This window comes from Cucurbita moschata, unplaced genomic scaffold (assembly GCF_002738365.1).
Source record: "Cucurbita moschata cultivar Rifu unplaced genomic scaffold, Cmos_1.0 Cmo_Scf00023, whole genome shotgun sequence".
Lineage (NCBI taxonomy): Eukaryota > Viridiplantae > Streptophyta > Magnoliopsida > Cucurbitales > Cucurbitaceae > Cucurbita > Cucurbita moschata.
In genome coordinates this window covers 2,458,672-2,476,052 of record NW_019268539.1, presented here as the reverse complement: position 1 = coordinate 2,476,052, position 17,381 = coordinate 2,458,672, and the positions used below count along the sequence as shown (strand labels likewise).

Below are 17,381 nucleotides of genomic sequence, written 5' to 3'. Positions count from 1 at the left end.
TTTTTTTTTTTTTTTTTTTTTTTTTTTTTTTTTTTTTTTTTTTTTTTGTGTCTCATGCCTTCCTTAGAATTATTATCCACTTTTGATCTACTTAAAAAGTCGCCAGCTGAAAACAAACAAGACAATGAAACCCAAAAAAGATGCAAGTTTCTGCAAATAATATTAACTTACCAGATACCACAAGACCCAATATAATGAATGCCTGCATCCACAATAAAGGAAAGAATAGCCATCAGGCAAAAAAGAACAAAAGGTATCTGTAGTGTGGAAGCTATTCAAGCACCAGGGTACTTCCGCAACATATTTTTGATCAATGAATGTTGATGGTTCATGAGATTAGTGTTACATTTGGGCTGTCTACTATGAAACGTGTCATTAGGATCCTGATACTCAACAACCAAAAAAGAGATGTTACTATCCCTCACCAATGTAGTAGATAAAGAGCACTTACCAAACGAGTCTTCGACAATTCTCCCCAACCATGCGTAACATCAGAAAGATCTTTGAGTGTGGTTCCAACATACACTAGTGCAAGGGTGATGGGCTGCAACAGGACATTGAAAGATCAAATTTGTAATTAAAATTAGTACCTAAAGTTGATAAATCTCCACATTTAAAAATAAAAGTCATGATTCCTTGATTCTAGCATGGAGACGCTGAATCAAGCCCAAATGCAGAAGAAAAGAAATACAACGAAGAATAGCTAATTTGAAAAATTTCCACCTTTCATCTGGATGAAGAACAGTGTCTACGAGGATTTTGTAGCATTCAACAATAACTATACATTGATAAACATTATGCTAGGTCCCTCCTCGATACTATATAATTATCCAAGAAGATTAAAACACGGAATATGGATATTGGGCGAGCAAGGTGTCAATCTAGAAGAACAAACAGGCCTTGTGATATTATATCAGGGAATGAGAATAGCATTTAGTAATGACTGGGAGGAGTAATTATACCAAAATTGTGGCCAGTGTGAGGCAAGCTAAGAGTGGGCTAGCTTTGGGTAGGAGAGAGCTAGTCCTCTCAAAAGGCTAACTGAATTGTACTTGGCACCTAGCCATTTTTCTTCCTAACAGACTTCCTCTTCAGTCCTCTTAAACTACCTCCAGAATCCTATATGATATTTGTCTTCATAATTAATGTACTTATCAACATGAACTAACAAGAGCCAAAGGGTCGGCAACTACAATATTCATGGATTTAACAAATCATGACAGAAAAACCAATGAAGATAAAAGTTATCACTCTTTGCAATAAAAAACTCTGTCCATGCACAACAGATGGACAGACAACTAAAATTTGGAGACAGAAATTTAATAATTTTTTAAATGAGACGTGACCATACAAATGCAACAGAAATCACCAATAGTTTGTGCTTGTCCAGATAAAATACTTTGATCAACAAACAAATTATGCCAAAATTGTGATATGAAATACACAAGGCATGTATCAATTTTATAAGAACATGAGAAGAAGGTACCATCATTCCCAACCATGAAGCCAACATGTATTCCCCTAGTGAAACAGGAGTCACGGACAATAGGTAATTCAACATGTTAAATGGAAGTAAAGGGACAAGCCGGAGCAGCAATACTATCTGCAAAAGTGAAACTTTGGGTCACGGCATGTGTAGCCTATTCCTCACTGTTTCCAAGTGAGATATATACACATTATTTCAAATAAAAATACCAGAGAAGCCATTCTAATGAAAGAAAAATAATGATTTCATATCAGTCGGCTTTTTCATAGGTACTAAAATGCAAATTAACTTTTCGGCCAGTTACCAAGAAACAGTTTAACTGACCAAACATTCTACATCAACTTCCACTCATTGGAAAACACCCAACTGCCTACTCACAATTAATTGGAATCGTATGTTTAAGTTTAGCAATATAAATGTACTGGAATCATCTCTTTTCTCTGGGAATGCATTTCAAAATTTAAACTATGGTTACATCTACAACTCATCAGTATACTTCCCTCGTCACGTTGTGCAAGGGGAGAAACATTTTTCCATAGATACATGATATTCACAGGGAAGGGGGAAAAACTAGCGTTCATTACAAGTTTTACACTTATACAAGGCAATTTTAGTGCAATAAAAAGTATGACATAAACAAGAATTGATATTCAAGAAACAGCCAATGCTGTTCATTCACATTAAATAAAGAAGAAAATAAACTAAAAGCCACACATACAAGTTTTTATTTCTTTTCCATTGAAACAGAAGAAACAAGTGATAGTATTTTTTTTTTTTTTTTATAGGAAGAAACATGTGATTTTAAAGATTAAATAAAAGATAAGAAAGAATACGAATCCATATGCTCATGCAAACGTCATTTTACAAACAAATACGGTGATTGTAAACAAAATAGACGAACCTTAAATCCAGACCGATTAATAGCAATTGCAACCGAATGAAATTGCGGATAATCCTTCAGCTTGGAAACAACAAATGACTTCCCAATCTGTAAGGAGTGCCAGAAAAAAGATGATCCAACTAGCAGCATATCTGTGTCTAATAGTTGCGCAATTAAAAAATACAAACGAAATAATAAACTTGCCCAACAAGAATTCAATATTGCAATACTAAAATTCACGAAATCGATATGGATAAAAGATAATCATAAGGGTCCAAATAGTACAGTTCGTCCAAGAAGGAAAGCTGCCCCGGCCCCAACAGTTGCACCAATGGAATCAGCAACAAAGCCCACAGGTAACCCAAATAGATAACCACCACCAAGCTGAAAGACAGACAAGGCATACCATCATCTAAGGTCATATAAATAAGATAATTTCAGTGGCCTTCTTCCTTGCACGTTATATATTTTCCAGGTATAAGAAGGATCAGTTGATGCTTACCGTAAGTATTGAAGCAGGAACTGCCAGCACTGTCAAAGGAATGTATGCAAGAGACCTAACAATATACCCCCAAAAGTAAGAGACAGGGAAAGCGATGGAACAGACAATTTAAAAGCAACTTGAGTGATTCTGCAAGGGACTAAGCTACACCGACTTACAGCACAAGCGGACCCCAAGCGCCAAGATCTTGATCAACCCATAGTAAAAAGTCCTTCAGAATCTGCAACGGCGTTAAGTTTTCAAATATGTGGTCGATTCGATACAAATCATATGACATTAAATTAAATATCAGAAACGAGTAATTCGTCATAAATCTTCCAGCCTCGAAAGCCAACAAATAGACTTCAAGTAGTTCATCAGTTTCACGAACTAAACACACTATAACGTTGAAACACAAATACGTAAAACAATAGCAGTATTGATTTGATCAGATATTCCAGACCTCAAATGTTAAACTCAAACACAATTCAATAACAGATGGAAATAAAAATGGATGTGCGACATCAAAAAAAACATCCAGGATCATGGAAAATTAAGAGAAATCAATGCGCAGTAGATCATCAGGGAGGAACAAGAATGCAGTAGTGAGAATTTTTGGAAACAAGAATTTCATACCTTCTCTATTGGGAGGGTGAAACAAGCAATCACTGCAGCAGCAACAAGTATAAGTAAGAAGGTAATCTTGAGGGCGGAGCGCCATGTGAAAGCCATAAAAAGCCTGCGACGCCAAGGCCGGCACTCCTCCTCCTCGTCGTTGTGATCAGAAACGGAATGCTTCAATGACAACCGAGCCCTCAATCCTCCAAGGTTCGCCAGATTTCTTGGCTAGAATTTGCCAACAAAAATGAAATGGCTAGCCAGATTCTCAATCTCAATTTCAAATCTCAATCTCCACCCATCAATGGCAAACACAATAACAACAATTACCTACTCTCTGTCTCTGTAAATTCCTCTGTAATCTCAACGAAGATTACAGGGAATAAGCTTCCACTTTGATCTCCAGTTTTGGCATGAGATTTGGGACCTTAATCCTTTTCTTTTCTAAATTGCTTAGTTACGTTGTTTTTGGGCCGGTTGATGTGGACCACAATGGGCCACAAACCAAAGCCCAAAGTAACATCTGAATAAAATGCCTCTCGGCCCATTAGTTCGTAAAAAGCCCGGCCCAGCAATATTTATTCAATCATTTTTTAAATACTTATAAATGTTTGTTTCCGTGCATCATCTTAAAAAAAAAAAAACAAAGAAATGTGTCGGAAAAAACCCTCAACGTTGTCGTTTTTGTTATTAGGGGTGTTCATATGACCTAAGAATCCGACCCACCTAGACTATCTGACCTAAATCATAAAGGTTAGTTTGAGATTTAAAAATCTAAAATTTGGTTGAGAATTTTTTAAAAATCTAAAATTTGGGTGAAATCGAGTTGATATTTTATTGGTCGAGTAAACGAACCAACCAAAAAATAGGGTTACAACCTAACCGAGCCCTACTTTTAATATTATTATTAAATTTAAGAATATTTGTGTAACTCTACTGTAAATGTTTATGTTTGATATTTAAATTTTATAAAATTTTAATTATTAAGTCAACCAGTATTATGAATTACACTACATTGCTCCTTGTCTGAAGGTAAATAACCAAAGTTAAGGCAATGGAATTGCTTTACTGACACGTTTAGGAGCAGCAAGTATGGTGCATCGTCTATTTCTCGTTCTTGCTCGATTCTCCGAAAAAGAAAAGATTGACGGTCAGAAGAAAGAGCGAAAGCCTTTGAATCTTCAGGTCTCGAAAGAAATTGAAACAAAAAATAGACATGTTTTCAATACCAAGTACAGCTCCCGCTAAAGCAATTGAAATAATTAAACAAAAATACAACCCACGCAACCCGACCCGAAAATAGAGGGTTGGGTTGGGTTGTAAACTCTATCGAGGTACTTGAGTCACCAACCCAACTAACTCAAAAGTTAACCATATAAATATAACCCGACTGAAATTGTTACTTCGAGTTCATATTAATTTAACATTTTTTTTTCGAAAGTGCTATTTAACAAATAAATATAATTTTAACTTAAAATCTTTATTTTTTCCAAAATAATAATAATAATGAAATTAGAGCGATAAGATTATTCTCAAGTTGTCTTCCATTTTATAGAATATTCATCCAACTATCCAATATTTTCAGTCAAAATCAAAAGTATATATTAATATAAAATATTATATTTATATATATGGCAAAAAAAATTAAATTATTTACATTATCTTTAGATTCTTATACTTAAAAAGGGATTTTAATTTTTTTTTCATATTCTCTCCAATTTTATGTTCATTTAATTATTTATTCTCTATAAAATAAATAAATTTTCAATTATTTATAATAAAAAAATACCATTTTCGTTGGTGCACCAAAATAAAATAAAATATTTTTATTTTCACTCCCAAATTAGAAAAGTGAAAAAAGAAACTTTCCTTTTATTTATTTATTTATAAACGTAGATTTGTTATAAAAAGATGGATTTGAAATAACTATTAAATTCATTTTAAATAATTATTAAATTCATTTTTAATGATATTACTAATTATTTTATATTGTTAAACACTAAGTAAATTTTTTTTTCTTATTTAATTCATTTTTATTATATATATTTTAAAAAATAGCTCGAATATCATTTTTCTCTTAAATATTTTACATATATCCGAAAATAAAATTAAAAAATTATTTTTTTTTCTAAAAAAAATTATAAATTGTTAGTTTAAATGGTAAAAGTTTAAACTATTTATTCGCCATATATATATAAATTTAGGTATCTAAAACAAAAGTTTTTTCTGTACCCACTAAGCTTCCCACTACATTTTGTGGGTGCTTCTTTAATTTAATTTAATTTTCATTTTTCAAAAATATTATTTAAATTATATTAATTTTTTTAGAATAAAAGTTTCTTTTAATTTTTTTATTAATATTGTTGGAATAATTTCTACACTTGATTTGACCATACGTTTGTGTACGGACGAGTAGTGAAACTTTTTAGACTTTTATTTTGGTCCTTTTTTTTTTAATTTTTAATAAAAATTTGTAAACAAAAAGTTAATTAATCATAAAAAAAATATTTAATTATTGTGATGTACGGATGTAACGTTGGCTTCCAAATATATTAATAAAATAATAATTTTTAGATTAAATTTTTGAAATAAATTGACAGTAAATAACAAAATTTTAAAATTCATTGATTAAATAAAAATTTCCAAAATAAATGACAATTAAAGTTTTTTTTTTTAACAAAATTATTATTAGTATAATCATTGGAATAAAGGAAATTTGAATTAAAAAATGATGGAAAGTGAAGTTTAGGCATTCTTCACGGGCATAAATACCCCATGCTAATCTTATCGTTATATGATGGATTGATCATAGACTCAGCAAAGAGAGAAAAAAAGTTTTGAAAATTTACGTCCTAGAGATTGTTTTAGAGCTTAGGGCTTCGGTTTTTTGTTACGAGACTCGAACCAGGGTCTTTTTACACCTCTCTCTATCAACCTCCCGACGCTCTTAAGAAGGTAAGCTTTAATTCTTCGCAACTATTGAATCTTCATATTTGTTTCGGTAACATTTTACTGAATGACATTATTTACCATGTCATTTATTAAATTCACGAGATAACTAATATATAAATTACTGAAAATTTTAATTTTATATAAAATTAATTAATTTAATGGTAAATTTTTGTAGAATTGGTCGGAGAGAGAATGAAATTTTCCTTGTCGGCGAGTTGCAAGCAAGTTGCGGCGGAGCCACCGCTAGTGAACTTACAAGGCACAAACATACTCAATTTGAAGCCATTTTTCCGGCAAAAAGACAAATTAGTGTTTGTAATGGGAGCGACCGGCACCGGAAAATCCCGATTGGCAATTGAGTTAGCCAACCGTTTCCCAGCTGAGATTATAAACTCTGACAAGATCCAAATCTACAAAGGACTTGAAATCCTCACCAATAAGGTCACTGAGAAAGAATGTTGTGGGGTCCCACATCACCTCCTTGGAATCGCTGATCCAAACTCGAACTTCACCGCCACGGACTTCCGCCGCCATGCCTCGTTGGCTATCAACTCCATCGTCGGAAAACACCGCCTCCCCATTGTCGCCGGTGGCTCCAACTCCTTCATCGAATCTCTTGTTGACGACGAGGCGGAGTTTCGTTACCGATACGATTGTTGCTTCCTATGGGTCGATGTGTCGTTACCGGTTCTCCACTCATTCGTGTCAGACCGTGTCGATCGAATGTTGGACAATGGGTTAGTCAACGAAGTACGGAATTTGTTTGACCCAAAAGAAAATGATTACACTCGTGGGATTCGACGCGCCATTGGAGTGCCTGAACTCGACGCGTTTCTACACGCCGAGATGGATTCGGCCACCGACGACAAAGCCCGATCACGGATTCTTAATGCGGCGATTTTGAAGATTAAAGAAAATTCAATAAAATTGGCGCTCCGACAACGGCAAAAAATCCACCGCCTCCAAAGCAAATGGGGATGGAATCTCCACCGTATCGATGCCACCGAAGTCTTCTTACAGCACGATGGTGGAGAATATTCCGACCATGCTTGGGAGGCGCTCGTGGCGGAGCCGAGCTCCATAATCGTAGACCAATTCCTCTGTGAAAATAGTTGTTCCTTAGCCGGCAAAATCCCAATGGCGGTCGTTGCCCGCACCACTCGATGAATCTTCTAAAAAGTAAACTCATCCAGATGATGACACGTGGCAACAACGAGACGACTTTCATGGATTTTTATCGTTAGTTTAGTATTATTATTAATAGCTAAATAAATTAAATGACAAACATCTCCACGTGCAGCCTACTCTCTGTAATTTTTCCCACGTGCGTGATAATAGTGTGATATGTCCACGTGTCTTGATGGGTATGAACGATTGGAATAATACATTTTTTTTTTTGCTCATTTGGTGATTTTCTTTTGCAAATATTGCAATTAAATCATAAAAATATTTTATTTTTAAATGTAATGTTTAATATAAGTACGATGAAATACTAATTTTTTAAAATATCGAGAGTTCATATGACATGACAACCTGACCAACTCAGATTATTCAACCCAAACTGTAAAAATTGGGTTGGGTTAGATTTTTTTTGTTTGGGTCGGGTTGACTTTTTGAAAAAATAAAAAAAAAATCGATTGATTCGTGGATTGACATTTTCTAAGTTGAGTCAACCCAACCAACTCGAACATAAAGTCAAAACTCAACTCGACCCAATTCTACTTTACTTTTAATATTATTACAAAGATCAGTAGTACATTTGTAACGGAATTAGTATTTCCAGTCACCAACTAATTCATCTGAAATTTGTCCAAAAATTTTCCCAATTTTTAATTTTTTTTAAATTTAATTTATTATTATTATTATTATTATTATTTGGTAGCAATGTGTAAGGTTAAAAGGTACTCCAAAGTCTTGATTCCATATTAATAATGAGCAAATGAATGATTATGATATAATAATAACATATATTATATTTTATAATATGGTATTTTATACACACATCATAAATTGGTAACCGCACAACCATATTGCTTGAAAGTATTAACCCACTCATTACTTAGTTATTATTATTATTTAATTATATAGTTACTGGGTATATTTTATCTTATCAAGATAAGAAAATTCTGTCACGTTGGAAATAAGAATATACAGCTCTTTATTACACCCACTGGCCTTTCCATTTTCAGAATTTTGGTATTATTTTAGTCAATATTCCCGCCTTCGAAATTATAAAATTATTTATTTATATTCTGCCTTTTATTTATGGAAATTAAATATTGTTTTTTTTAATGCCTCTTCCCTTCGACAGATACTAGAATTTTCTTTCCGACCATTTTTATTTTAATTGGTTTATTTATCCAAAAGTTTATTTTTAATTTATTGTTCTAAATAAATCAATAAATTTATTTTTATTGTTTGGAAATAATAATTTTATTTAATTAATTTTTAAATTTTGTTTTTAAGAACAAAGAAACAAAAATAAAATTTTAAGCTTTGGAATTAAATAGGATTCTAAGGGACATATATGTAATTTAACCTAAAATGGAAATAATTAAAATCCAACCTAAATTTGGGATTGTGGGCCATGATTTTGTGTATTTCGGCCCATAATGTAGTTTCCATTTTGGCCCATGTAAGATAAGCCCATCTATACGGTCGAGTTTGTAAAACTTTGAAGACGGGAGGGGCAGTGCGGTCATTTGCTTTTAGTTTTGGGGATAACAAGACAAATAACAAAATTTAAATGTGAATTTTGAAAAATAGCAAAATGTCTTTGTTGATAGAAAAATGACCCATTGATGTATTTAATTATTAATTTAAATCTAGAAAAGGACTAAAATACCCCTTAACAAAATTGTTGTCCTAAAATCGATGTATTAGATGGTCGTGTTATCAATATGTATGAAATGACAAAAAATGCCACACGTGAATGTTTACGAATGAAATAGGTGTTAGACGAACACGACTCTCCACAATGGTATGATATTGTCCACTTTGAGCTTTCTCCTTTTCTTTAGGAGTTCTTTGTTCAATATTTGAGGATTTGAGGATTTACCTCACAATCTATTGGCACGACTAAGTTTAGGGCATGGCTCTGATAGCATGTTAGACGAACACGACTCTCCACAATGGTACGATATTATCCACTTTGAGCATAAGCTCTCGTGGCTTTGCTTTGGGCTTTCCCAAAAGGCCTCATACCAATGGAGTTAGTATTCCTCACTTATAAACCCATGATCATTCCCTAAATTAGCCGATGTGGGACTTTCATCATCCAACAATAGGAAACCAGAGACTTGATTCATAGAAAATCGATCCACCAAGGGTAAAATTGTCTCGTTTTCACTACCGTTCCTCCTGCCACTCATGTTGTATCTCATCCTATCAACATATACACGATCAACCCGACATTTTCACATTCGGGTCCGTGCCGATCTGTCTCCGTTCATTGATTTAATCTTCTTCTTCTTCTTCTTCTTTTTTTTTTTTTTTTTGGTGCTTTCATAGCTGGATCAGTTGCCAAAAGTACTCTCATGATACTGTTCTTGAACAATCTTAGGCAGTTTTTTGGAGTTTTGTGAAATTTTCCCATATTTTTGTTTTTATTTTTATTTTTAACAAGAGATATTACAGAGAGGGTAAAGCCAATTTCAATAATTCACCGTCTTTTTTAACCATTTATGATCCGTATCCGTTTGATGAAAAATCCCCTAAGGTAGGCTTCATTTAATATTACGGTAGACCCGCCTTATTTTTTGTCCACGTCATTACCTCGATGCTGATCCCGGCTTATTATTTGCCCACGTGTAAGCCTCTACATGGAGCCGTACCGTTCACTGTCCATATTGGTTAGCGTTTCCAGAACCGCCACGATCCCAACGACGTGGCTTCACCGTTCCCTTCGGTAACCCATCACAGAACTACATATAAAAGAAAAAGTAAAAAATATATATAATAAATAAAAATATGACTGTGCACATATACCCATTTTTGACCCAGTATGTCAAATTAAATTTATTTTTGTATTTTTAAAAATCTCTTAAAATTTGAATAATAACTAAGACTAAACAATTTAATTTAATTAGTTTTAATATTCTCATCACATACCTCCGATTGGCATAGAAATTAACCCAACACTCGGGGTGCTTTCCCTAACTTCTCGAGTTGCGAGCAAAGAAGAGCGTACATGAGGCTCGAATTCGAGCTATATATACATAACTTGGTCTCTAATAGGTATAAAAATTGGCTCAGCACTCGAGATGCCCTTTCCCAACTTCTTGAGCTGTGGGCAAAAAAGATGGTATATGGGGACTCAGGTCAGGGCATGTAACAATCCAAGTCCAACATTAGTAAATATTGTCTGCTTTGACCCGTTACGTACCCATCAACTTCATTGTGTTTAAAACGTGTCTGCTAGAGAAAGGTTTCCACAGGTTCATAAGAAACGTTTATTTCCCCTCTCCAACCGATGCAAGACCTAACAATCCACCTCCTAGGGCTCCAACGTCCTCATTGGCACACCGTCTGTAACTTGGCTTTGATACTATTTGTAACAACCTAACATCATTAGCAGATATTGTCCGCTTTGGGCCGTTACGTATTATTGTCAGCCTCACAGTTTTAAAATGCGTCTACTAGAGAGATATTTTGTAAGATCTCACATCGGTGGGATAGGGGAACGAAACAATAGGGTGAAAACTTCTCTCTAATAGACGCGTTTTAGAACTGTGAAGTTGACGGCAATGAGGTTAGACTCTTATAAGGCGCAGGGTAACTAAGAGAGCCATTTCTTTTAGGGCGAACGTCTTGTTCTAAAAGATGTATTTTACGTCCACTTTTTAAAAGTATAGTTAAATATATGCCAGTATTTTCTAGAAAAGGGCAAGTTCTTTTTTTTTTTTTTTTCTTTTCCTACCAAAAAGAAAGTCAATTTAGTATCTAATTTATTCAAACTTTTCAATTTATTTTCTTATTTTTTTAATAATCTTAAAATTAATTGATTTGAATTAAATGACACAAAAATTATGAAATTATTAGAGAATTAGCGTAAACTAATTATAACATTTTCAACCTAAAATAATTTAAAATTTTCAACCTTTTAAATAATAAATGCTAGATTAAAAATTTCAATAAGTAAGGTCCGAAGTCAACAAAATCATAACTCTGTCAATAAGCTATAAAAATAGCTTAAATTCAATAATTACGTGTAAAATAGATATGTTTAGGTGGGGAGACAGAGAACAAAGAAGCCTTCCTCGTCCCTATTTCATACTCTTATTTCCATTTCTATTATGGCTAAATTTTCTATTTATTTTTATGGGAGCTTAATTTTTTTCCAAAAAAAATATTAATTAAAAAATAATAATCGATAATATATATATATATATTTTTTTTAAAACAATAAAAAAAAATTGGATACGTATTTGGGAGGAAAAGGAAAAAAAGACTGACATCTATTCCATCAATCGAGACCAAACGAAATAAGCAAAGTACAGCCGCTACCAGAAAATCAACCATCCCGGAACTGGTCCGCCGGGCAGCGCAGAGAAGAGAGAGAGAGAGAGAGAGAGGGAGAGATATTACGGTGCTGGTACAGAGAGAAGAAAGGAGGACGAAGGAGAATCAGGATAGGATTGACGATGCATTTCTTAAATGCGGTGATGTTGACTCGAATGCTCACTCGGAATCCGGCTCTTGAATCGGAAGCCGGCGAAATTCCATTCGGATCGTTGTTGTGGATCATCTACGCCGGGATCTCTTGTGTCCTTGTTCTATTCGCTGGTATCATGTCTGGTTTGACCCTTGGCCTTATGTCTCTCGGCCTCGTCGACCTCGAAATTCTTCAACGCAGTGGCACCACCGAGGAGAAGAAACAAGCTGGTTTGTTTTCTATTTGTGGTTCTGATTCTTCGACTGCCTATTCCACTGCGATTCTGTTCGATTCTTAGTGAAAAAAAATTTAGGACATATGCGTGTGTGTGTGTGTTTGTGTGGAGTGGATTCATGCGTGTTCTTGTAGCTTGCATCGTTTTGTTGCTTACAATTACAATTGTGTGTTATTCTAACTTGTTACGAATTGCGATTGTTTACTTTCAGCGGCTATACTACCAGTGGTTCAAAAGCAGCACCAGCTTCTTGTTACGTTGCTATTATGTAATGCCGTTGCAATGGAGGTAATTGAATTGATTGGATCCGGAACTCTTTTTGATAGTGAATACAAAACAGGAACGTTCTCCATTTCTTTTGAAATGAGGTTGAACTTTAGGTGGAGAAACACGTAATCGAAATTTTGGGATTTATATATATGAGATTTGTCAGTCAAATGCTTCTCCTCAATGTATTCGTTGTTGGTATAGCTTTTTTACTGTTTTCACATTTGCTATCTGCAGGCACTTCCTATATACTTGGATAAACTTTTTAATCAGTATCTTGCTATTATTCTCTCTGTGACATTTGTATTGGCATTTGGAGAGGTATGATTCTTTCTCCTTTTATAATTTGTCCTGGTTTTCCCTTAAACTCGATTCCTGTATATGGATAATTTATGCTGTTTTGTTTGGAATGTTTTCTGTTATTGCTAGGTTATACCACAAGCGATATGCACCCGGTATGGACTTGCTGTCGGTGCCAATTTCGTGTGTCTTGTACGAGTTTTGATGGTTATTTGCTACCCAATTGCATATCCCATCGGGAAGGTAATTTTCTAAACATGTTGTTAGTTTGACCATGCTGTAAGCATGTGAGCTACGTAAATTGAGTTAATTACAACAGAATGACTGTGTAGTCTTTATCATTACAAGGATTCTTTCAAAAAATGAAAAATTGCCATCGAAAAATTGGATAATTCTCATAAAAAAGTTAGGTGCATGCTCAAGTAGTCCATAGCATCTTTAAGAGCGTGACTGAAAAGCCATGACTGGTAGCTTTTTCATCTTTTCTTGTTTTGTACGATATCGATGCCGGTCCTTAAGGATATTGAAAAGTTGAGCTGTAGTCACTGAAATTGGGATCCTGGACAATTCTTGTAGACTTATCATAAAGTATTGCAAGCCAACGGCTTCTGGTGGGTATGCCTTGGTTTTAGCTAATTCTTTTAAAAGTTACATACATGCTAAACTAAGTATGCAGGCTTCTTATTGCTGTATGTATTGATTTCAAATTATTTATGTGTTTTATAGCACCATTTCAAATTTGTTTTCCTTCCTCGTTTTTCTTCTGTAGTGTGTCATTGGGGGCATATGGAGGCATTAGAATTATTGAAATGAACTAAGGTTGTCAGAGAAAAGTGTTTTATTTTTTGAGTTGCTGTTTCACAAATGTTGGCTGCCGTACCTTTGGTCCTCTCTTTCATTTATGTTGACTCGTAAAGTCAATGAAAATTCTCCTACACTACAGGTTCTTGATTGCTTGCTGGGGCACAATGAGGCATTGTTTAGGCGTGCTCAATTGAAAGCTCTTGTCTCCATCCATAGTCTGGAGGTATGTAAATAAATTTGCTTCAGAACTCTTTAAATTCCGATAAAGTTTTTCTCCTTTTAAATCTCACTACTTGTGTATAGGCGGGAAAGGGTGGTGAACTCACCCATGATGAAACAACAATCATTAGTGGAGCTCTAGATTTGACTGAAAAGGTAATTGCTGCAATGTCGTCGACTAGCTATCTAACTTTTGCTTCTGTTGGATCGTTTCTTTAGGTCCTGCCTTCTAGTTTCAAACTATTATGTATTTTAAATATCGTATTGTTTCTTATCGAATTTGAACAGACAGCTGAGGAGGCTATGACACCTATTGAATCAACTTTTTCCTTGGACGTAAATTCAAAATTGGACTGGTAAGGCTGCTCTCATGTTTCTGACACCTTATCTACCTTTCGAAATTAGCTGTTACCATGGTCATTCAAAGTATACGAGGATAGTTGGTAGTATTTGAGTTTAATGACCCTGTCAGAATAAATATTTGTGGTACTATGGATGGTTTGCTTGGTTAAAGATGTTTCTTAGTTCTTGTTTCTTGCTGATTTTCCAGTAATTTCAAAGGAGCATGTACGTTATCATCTGTATGTGATGTGAATTCTTATTTCTACCTTTTATGATAAACGTGTTCTTGGAATGAGTTTCTGCACCTTTAAAGATACTTTAGGAAGTAATTTGCCAAGTTTTTACTTGTGTGCAATGTCTCATCCTTTCTTGAACAACTAACACAGGGAAGCAATGGGAAAAATTCTTGCTCGTGGTCATAGTCGAGTTCCTGTCTACGCTGGGAATCCAAAGAATATTATAGGGCTTCTCCTGGTGGGTATTGCAATAATCTTCCATTAAAAAATTTCCTCAGTTTAGATATCCCTTGATTTTTTTTACTGCCTAGATTTCTTCATTTTTTACTCTGACTTTACCTGCGTGGAATCAGGTGAAAAGCCTTTTAACAGTGCGACCTGAAACAGAGACCCCAGTCAGTGCCGTTTCTATTCGGAGGATTCCCAGGTGTGTGCTATTCTGCCGCTTTCCTGCGCTTCCCCCTGCCCCAATTTTCCAGAAGCATTTTTTTAACTGCTACTTATTACTTATTTATATTCTTATGAATGGCAGGGTTCCTTCCGACATGCCTCTTTATGATATATTGAACGAATTTCAGAAAGGGAGTAGTCACATGGCTGCTGTTGTGAAGGTAAAAGGGAAAAACAAGGCTCTTCCTCCTACATTGGTTGGAGAAGAATCTGAGGAAAATAAACTCTCAGGCATGGATTCCCAACTGACAACTCCTTTACTACGTAAGCACGATGAGAATTCAGATAGTGTTGTCCTCGATATCGATAGAACTTCCAAGACTTCTGGTATGAGTAGGCAACCTTCTTACCGACGCAATGATGCTTCTTCTATAAATGGGTTGAGCCATTTATCAGAGGACATAGAAGATGGTGAAGTAATTGGTATCATCACCCTTGAAGATGTATTTGAAGAACTTTTGCAGGTAAATCTTCTCCCCTTCTCTTTGGGTCATAACGTTACCTATAATTTTAACCTATGCTGTAACACATCTCGATTGATGCAGGAGGAGATTGTTGACGAAACAGATGAGTATGTTGATGTTCACAAAAGGTATTGTGCAGTTGATGCTTATAATTCGTTCTTTTGAACTTTTCAACGCCACATGTTAAAGTTGTTTTTATTTGTTTCAATAATACTTTTTGCAGAATTCGTGTTGCTGCAGCTGCGGCTGCTTCCTCTATGGCAAGAGCTCCATCAATTAGGAGATTAACCGCTCAGAAGGTAGCAGTGTTTGTTTCATTAAAACAATCCACAAATATCACGTTCTTTTCAATTGTTCTCTACATAGATGAAAGTAATGTGAGATCCCACCTCAGTTGGGGAGGAGAATAAAACATTCTTTATAAGGGTGCGAAAATCTTTCCCTAGCATATATGTTTTAAAAACCTTGAGGGAAAACCTAAAAAGGAAAGCTCAAAGAAGACAATATCTGCTAGCGGTGGACTTGAGTTGTTACAAATGGTATCAGACAACTACACGAGCGATGTGTCAGCGAGGAGGCTGAGCCCTGAAGAGGGGTGGACACGAGGCGGTGTGCCAGCAAGGACGCTGGTCCTGGAGGGGGGTGGATTGGGGGGTCCCACATTGATCGGAGGAGGGAATGAGTGCCAGCGAGGACGCTGGGTCTCAAGGGGGGTGAATTGTGAGAGCCCACATCGGTTGGTTGAGGAGGAGATGAAACATTATTTATAAGGGCATGAAAACTTCTCTCTAGCATTACGCGTTTTAAAAACTTTGAGGAGAAACCCGAAAGGAAAAGTCTAAAGAGAACAATATTTGCTTGTTCTTTTAGTCAAGGAAATTACTCGAGGCTGATCGATTCGATCAGTAGCAATCCTAGAATACGCCCCCATAAAAAGAAACAGAAAATCTAACTCAATCTTGGAGCTCAAAATTCCCTGATAAGTTTCTTACATGATACATTATGAGAAAATTTGACCGCAGAACAGCAAGCTCTAAATGAATTATTCAATGCTAATAATTTATGTTTGCTTTGTAATTTCCCAGGGAGCTCAAACTAAACAGGTCCAAACATCGAAGAAGTCTACCGAGGAGGAATCAAATCCTGCAAAATCTCCAGGAACCAAGTCTTGAAAGTGTTGGAACAGTCAAAAAGTTGAGAGCCAAGTTCCAAATTTCAGGCCACAACACTTTCTTCCATGCCAATAAATGTGCAGGTAAACTAAATGCTAAAACTTAAGGCCTTCATTGTATGTATAATTTCAAAATTTTAGACCATTTATTAAAAACTGACACTGTTATATCTTGGGATCCCCAAATTTTGACCCCGCTATATTGCGCCCTTATTTCAACTTAAAAACAAAAAAAAAAAAGTTTTTTTTTTCTTTTTCGGTACAAAATCGAGTATATGTGTTGTTGTGCATTTTATTTTGTTATTTAAGGCTTTTAGATTATGAACATCACCACCTCTGATGCGGGAAAAAAAATATATTTAATTTTCATTTCTAATAGAGATGTCCACGTGACAGAATTGGGAAGCCCCCTGTCCTTTATCTCTGCTACCTTTTTTATTTCCTATTCCTACGAAAATATTAATTTATTTTGGTTGGATTCCCGTGGATGGATAATTTGTGGGGATTGGATCTTTTGTAGGTAATTTTTGTTCGTTTATTATTCTTTTGATTTTTTTTTTAAGTTTTCATTTTTCAATATTAATATTTATTAAAAAAATGGCTAAAAAAATCTTAATAAATCAATATATTTTAGCAAAACATATATATAATGTTCTTCCAACCTAATTTTTTAAAATTTAAATTATACTACTGCAACATAGTTTTTAACCGTTTTAAAGAATTTATAACATAATTTTTTATTTAAATATTATTTTAGAGTCTCAAAATTAGCCATTATTTCAAAAAATAGCCAAAAAAAAAACATATATACAGGCATGTGTTG

General features: G+C 34.7%; 3 protein-coding genes across 4 annotated transcripts in view; 2 read left to right on the top strand and 1 right to left on the bottom strand.

Annotated features, from left to right (window-relative positions):
* The window catches only part of LOC111460118 (TVP38/TMEM64 family membrane protein slr0305-like), a 5,752-nt gene extending 1,876 nt beyond the window's left edge, over positions 1-3,876 (bottom strand). The window contains exons 1-8 of the mRNA XM_023103226.1: positions 3,484-3,876; positions 3,027-3,088; positions 2,869-2,923; positions 2,652-2,750; positions 2,388-2,474; positions 1,487-1,603; positions 452-544; positions 172-202 (exon numbers count right to left, since the gene is read on the bottom strand). Of these exons, the coding sequence (XP_022958994.1) occupies positions 172-202; positions 452-544; positions 1,487-1,603; positions 2,388-2,474; positions 2,652-2,750; positions 2,869-2,923; positions 3,027-3,088; positions 3,484-3,579 (640 nt within the window). The 5' untranslated portion in view covers positions 3,580-3,876. The remainder of the gene's footprint in view (positions 1-171; positions 203-451; positions 545-1,486; positions 1,604-2,387; positions 2,475-2,651; positions 2,751-2,868; positions 2,924-3,026; positions 3,089-3,483) is intronic.
* Positions 1-16,756, top strand: part of LOC111460116 (DUF21 domain-containing protein At4g14240-like) — a 22,835-nt gene extending 6,079 nt beyond the window's left edge. The window contains exons 2-14 of one of the 2 annotated variants that reach the window (XM_023103223.1): positions 11,975-12,300; positions 12,517-12,593; positions 12,810-12,893; positions 13,002-13,115; positions 13,816-13,899; positions 13,980-14,051; positions 14,184-14,251; positions 14,624-14,711; positions 14,827-14,900; positions 15,006-15,387; positions 15,469-15,515; positions 15,611-15,686; positions 16,473-16,756. In XM_023103223.1, the coding sequence (XP_022958991.1) occupies positions 12,060-12,300; positions 12,517-12,593; positions 12,810-12,893; positions 13,002-13,115; positions 13,816-13,899; positions 13,980-14,051; positions 14,184-14,251; positions 14,624-14,711; positions 14,827-14,900; positions 15,006-15,387; positions 15,469-15,515; positions 15,611-15,686; positions 16,473-16,559 (1,494 nt within the window). In that variant the 5' untranslated portion in view covers positions 11,975-12,059 and the 3' untranslated portion in view covers positions 16,560-16,756. Of the gene's footprint in view, positions 1-11,862; positions 12,301-12,516; positions 12,594-12,809; positions 12,894-13,001; positions 13,116-13,815; positions 13,900-13,979; positions 14,052-14,183; positions 14,252-14,623; positions 14,712-14,826; positions 14,901-15,005; positions 15,388-15,468; positions 15,516-15,610; positions 15,687-16,472 lie in introns of those variants that run through there. The other variant, XM_023103222.1, reaches the window with a different exon arrangement.
* LOC111460117 (adenylate isopentenyltransferase 5, chloroplastic-like) lies at positions 6,260-7,788 on the top strand. Its single transcript, XM_023103224.1, has 2 exons — positions 6,260-6,420; positions 6,593-7,788. Exon 2 carries the CDS (start codon positions 6,610-6,612, stop codon positions 7,582-7,584), a length of 975 nt encoding a protein of 324 aa, XP_022958992.1. The 5' UTR covers positions 6,260-6,420; positions 6,593-6,609; the 3' UTR covers positions 7,585-7,788.
* Positions 16,757-17,381: the final 625 nt, after the last annotated feature.

What these genes read in the sequence shown, in the direction of transcription:
- LOC111460117 (XM_023103224.1), top strand. Translation starts at nt 6,610, where the DNA reads ATGAAATTTTCCTTGTCGGCGAGTTGCAAGCAAGTTGCGGCGGAGCCA.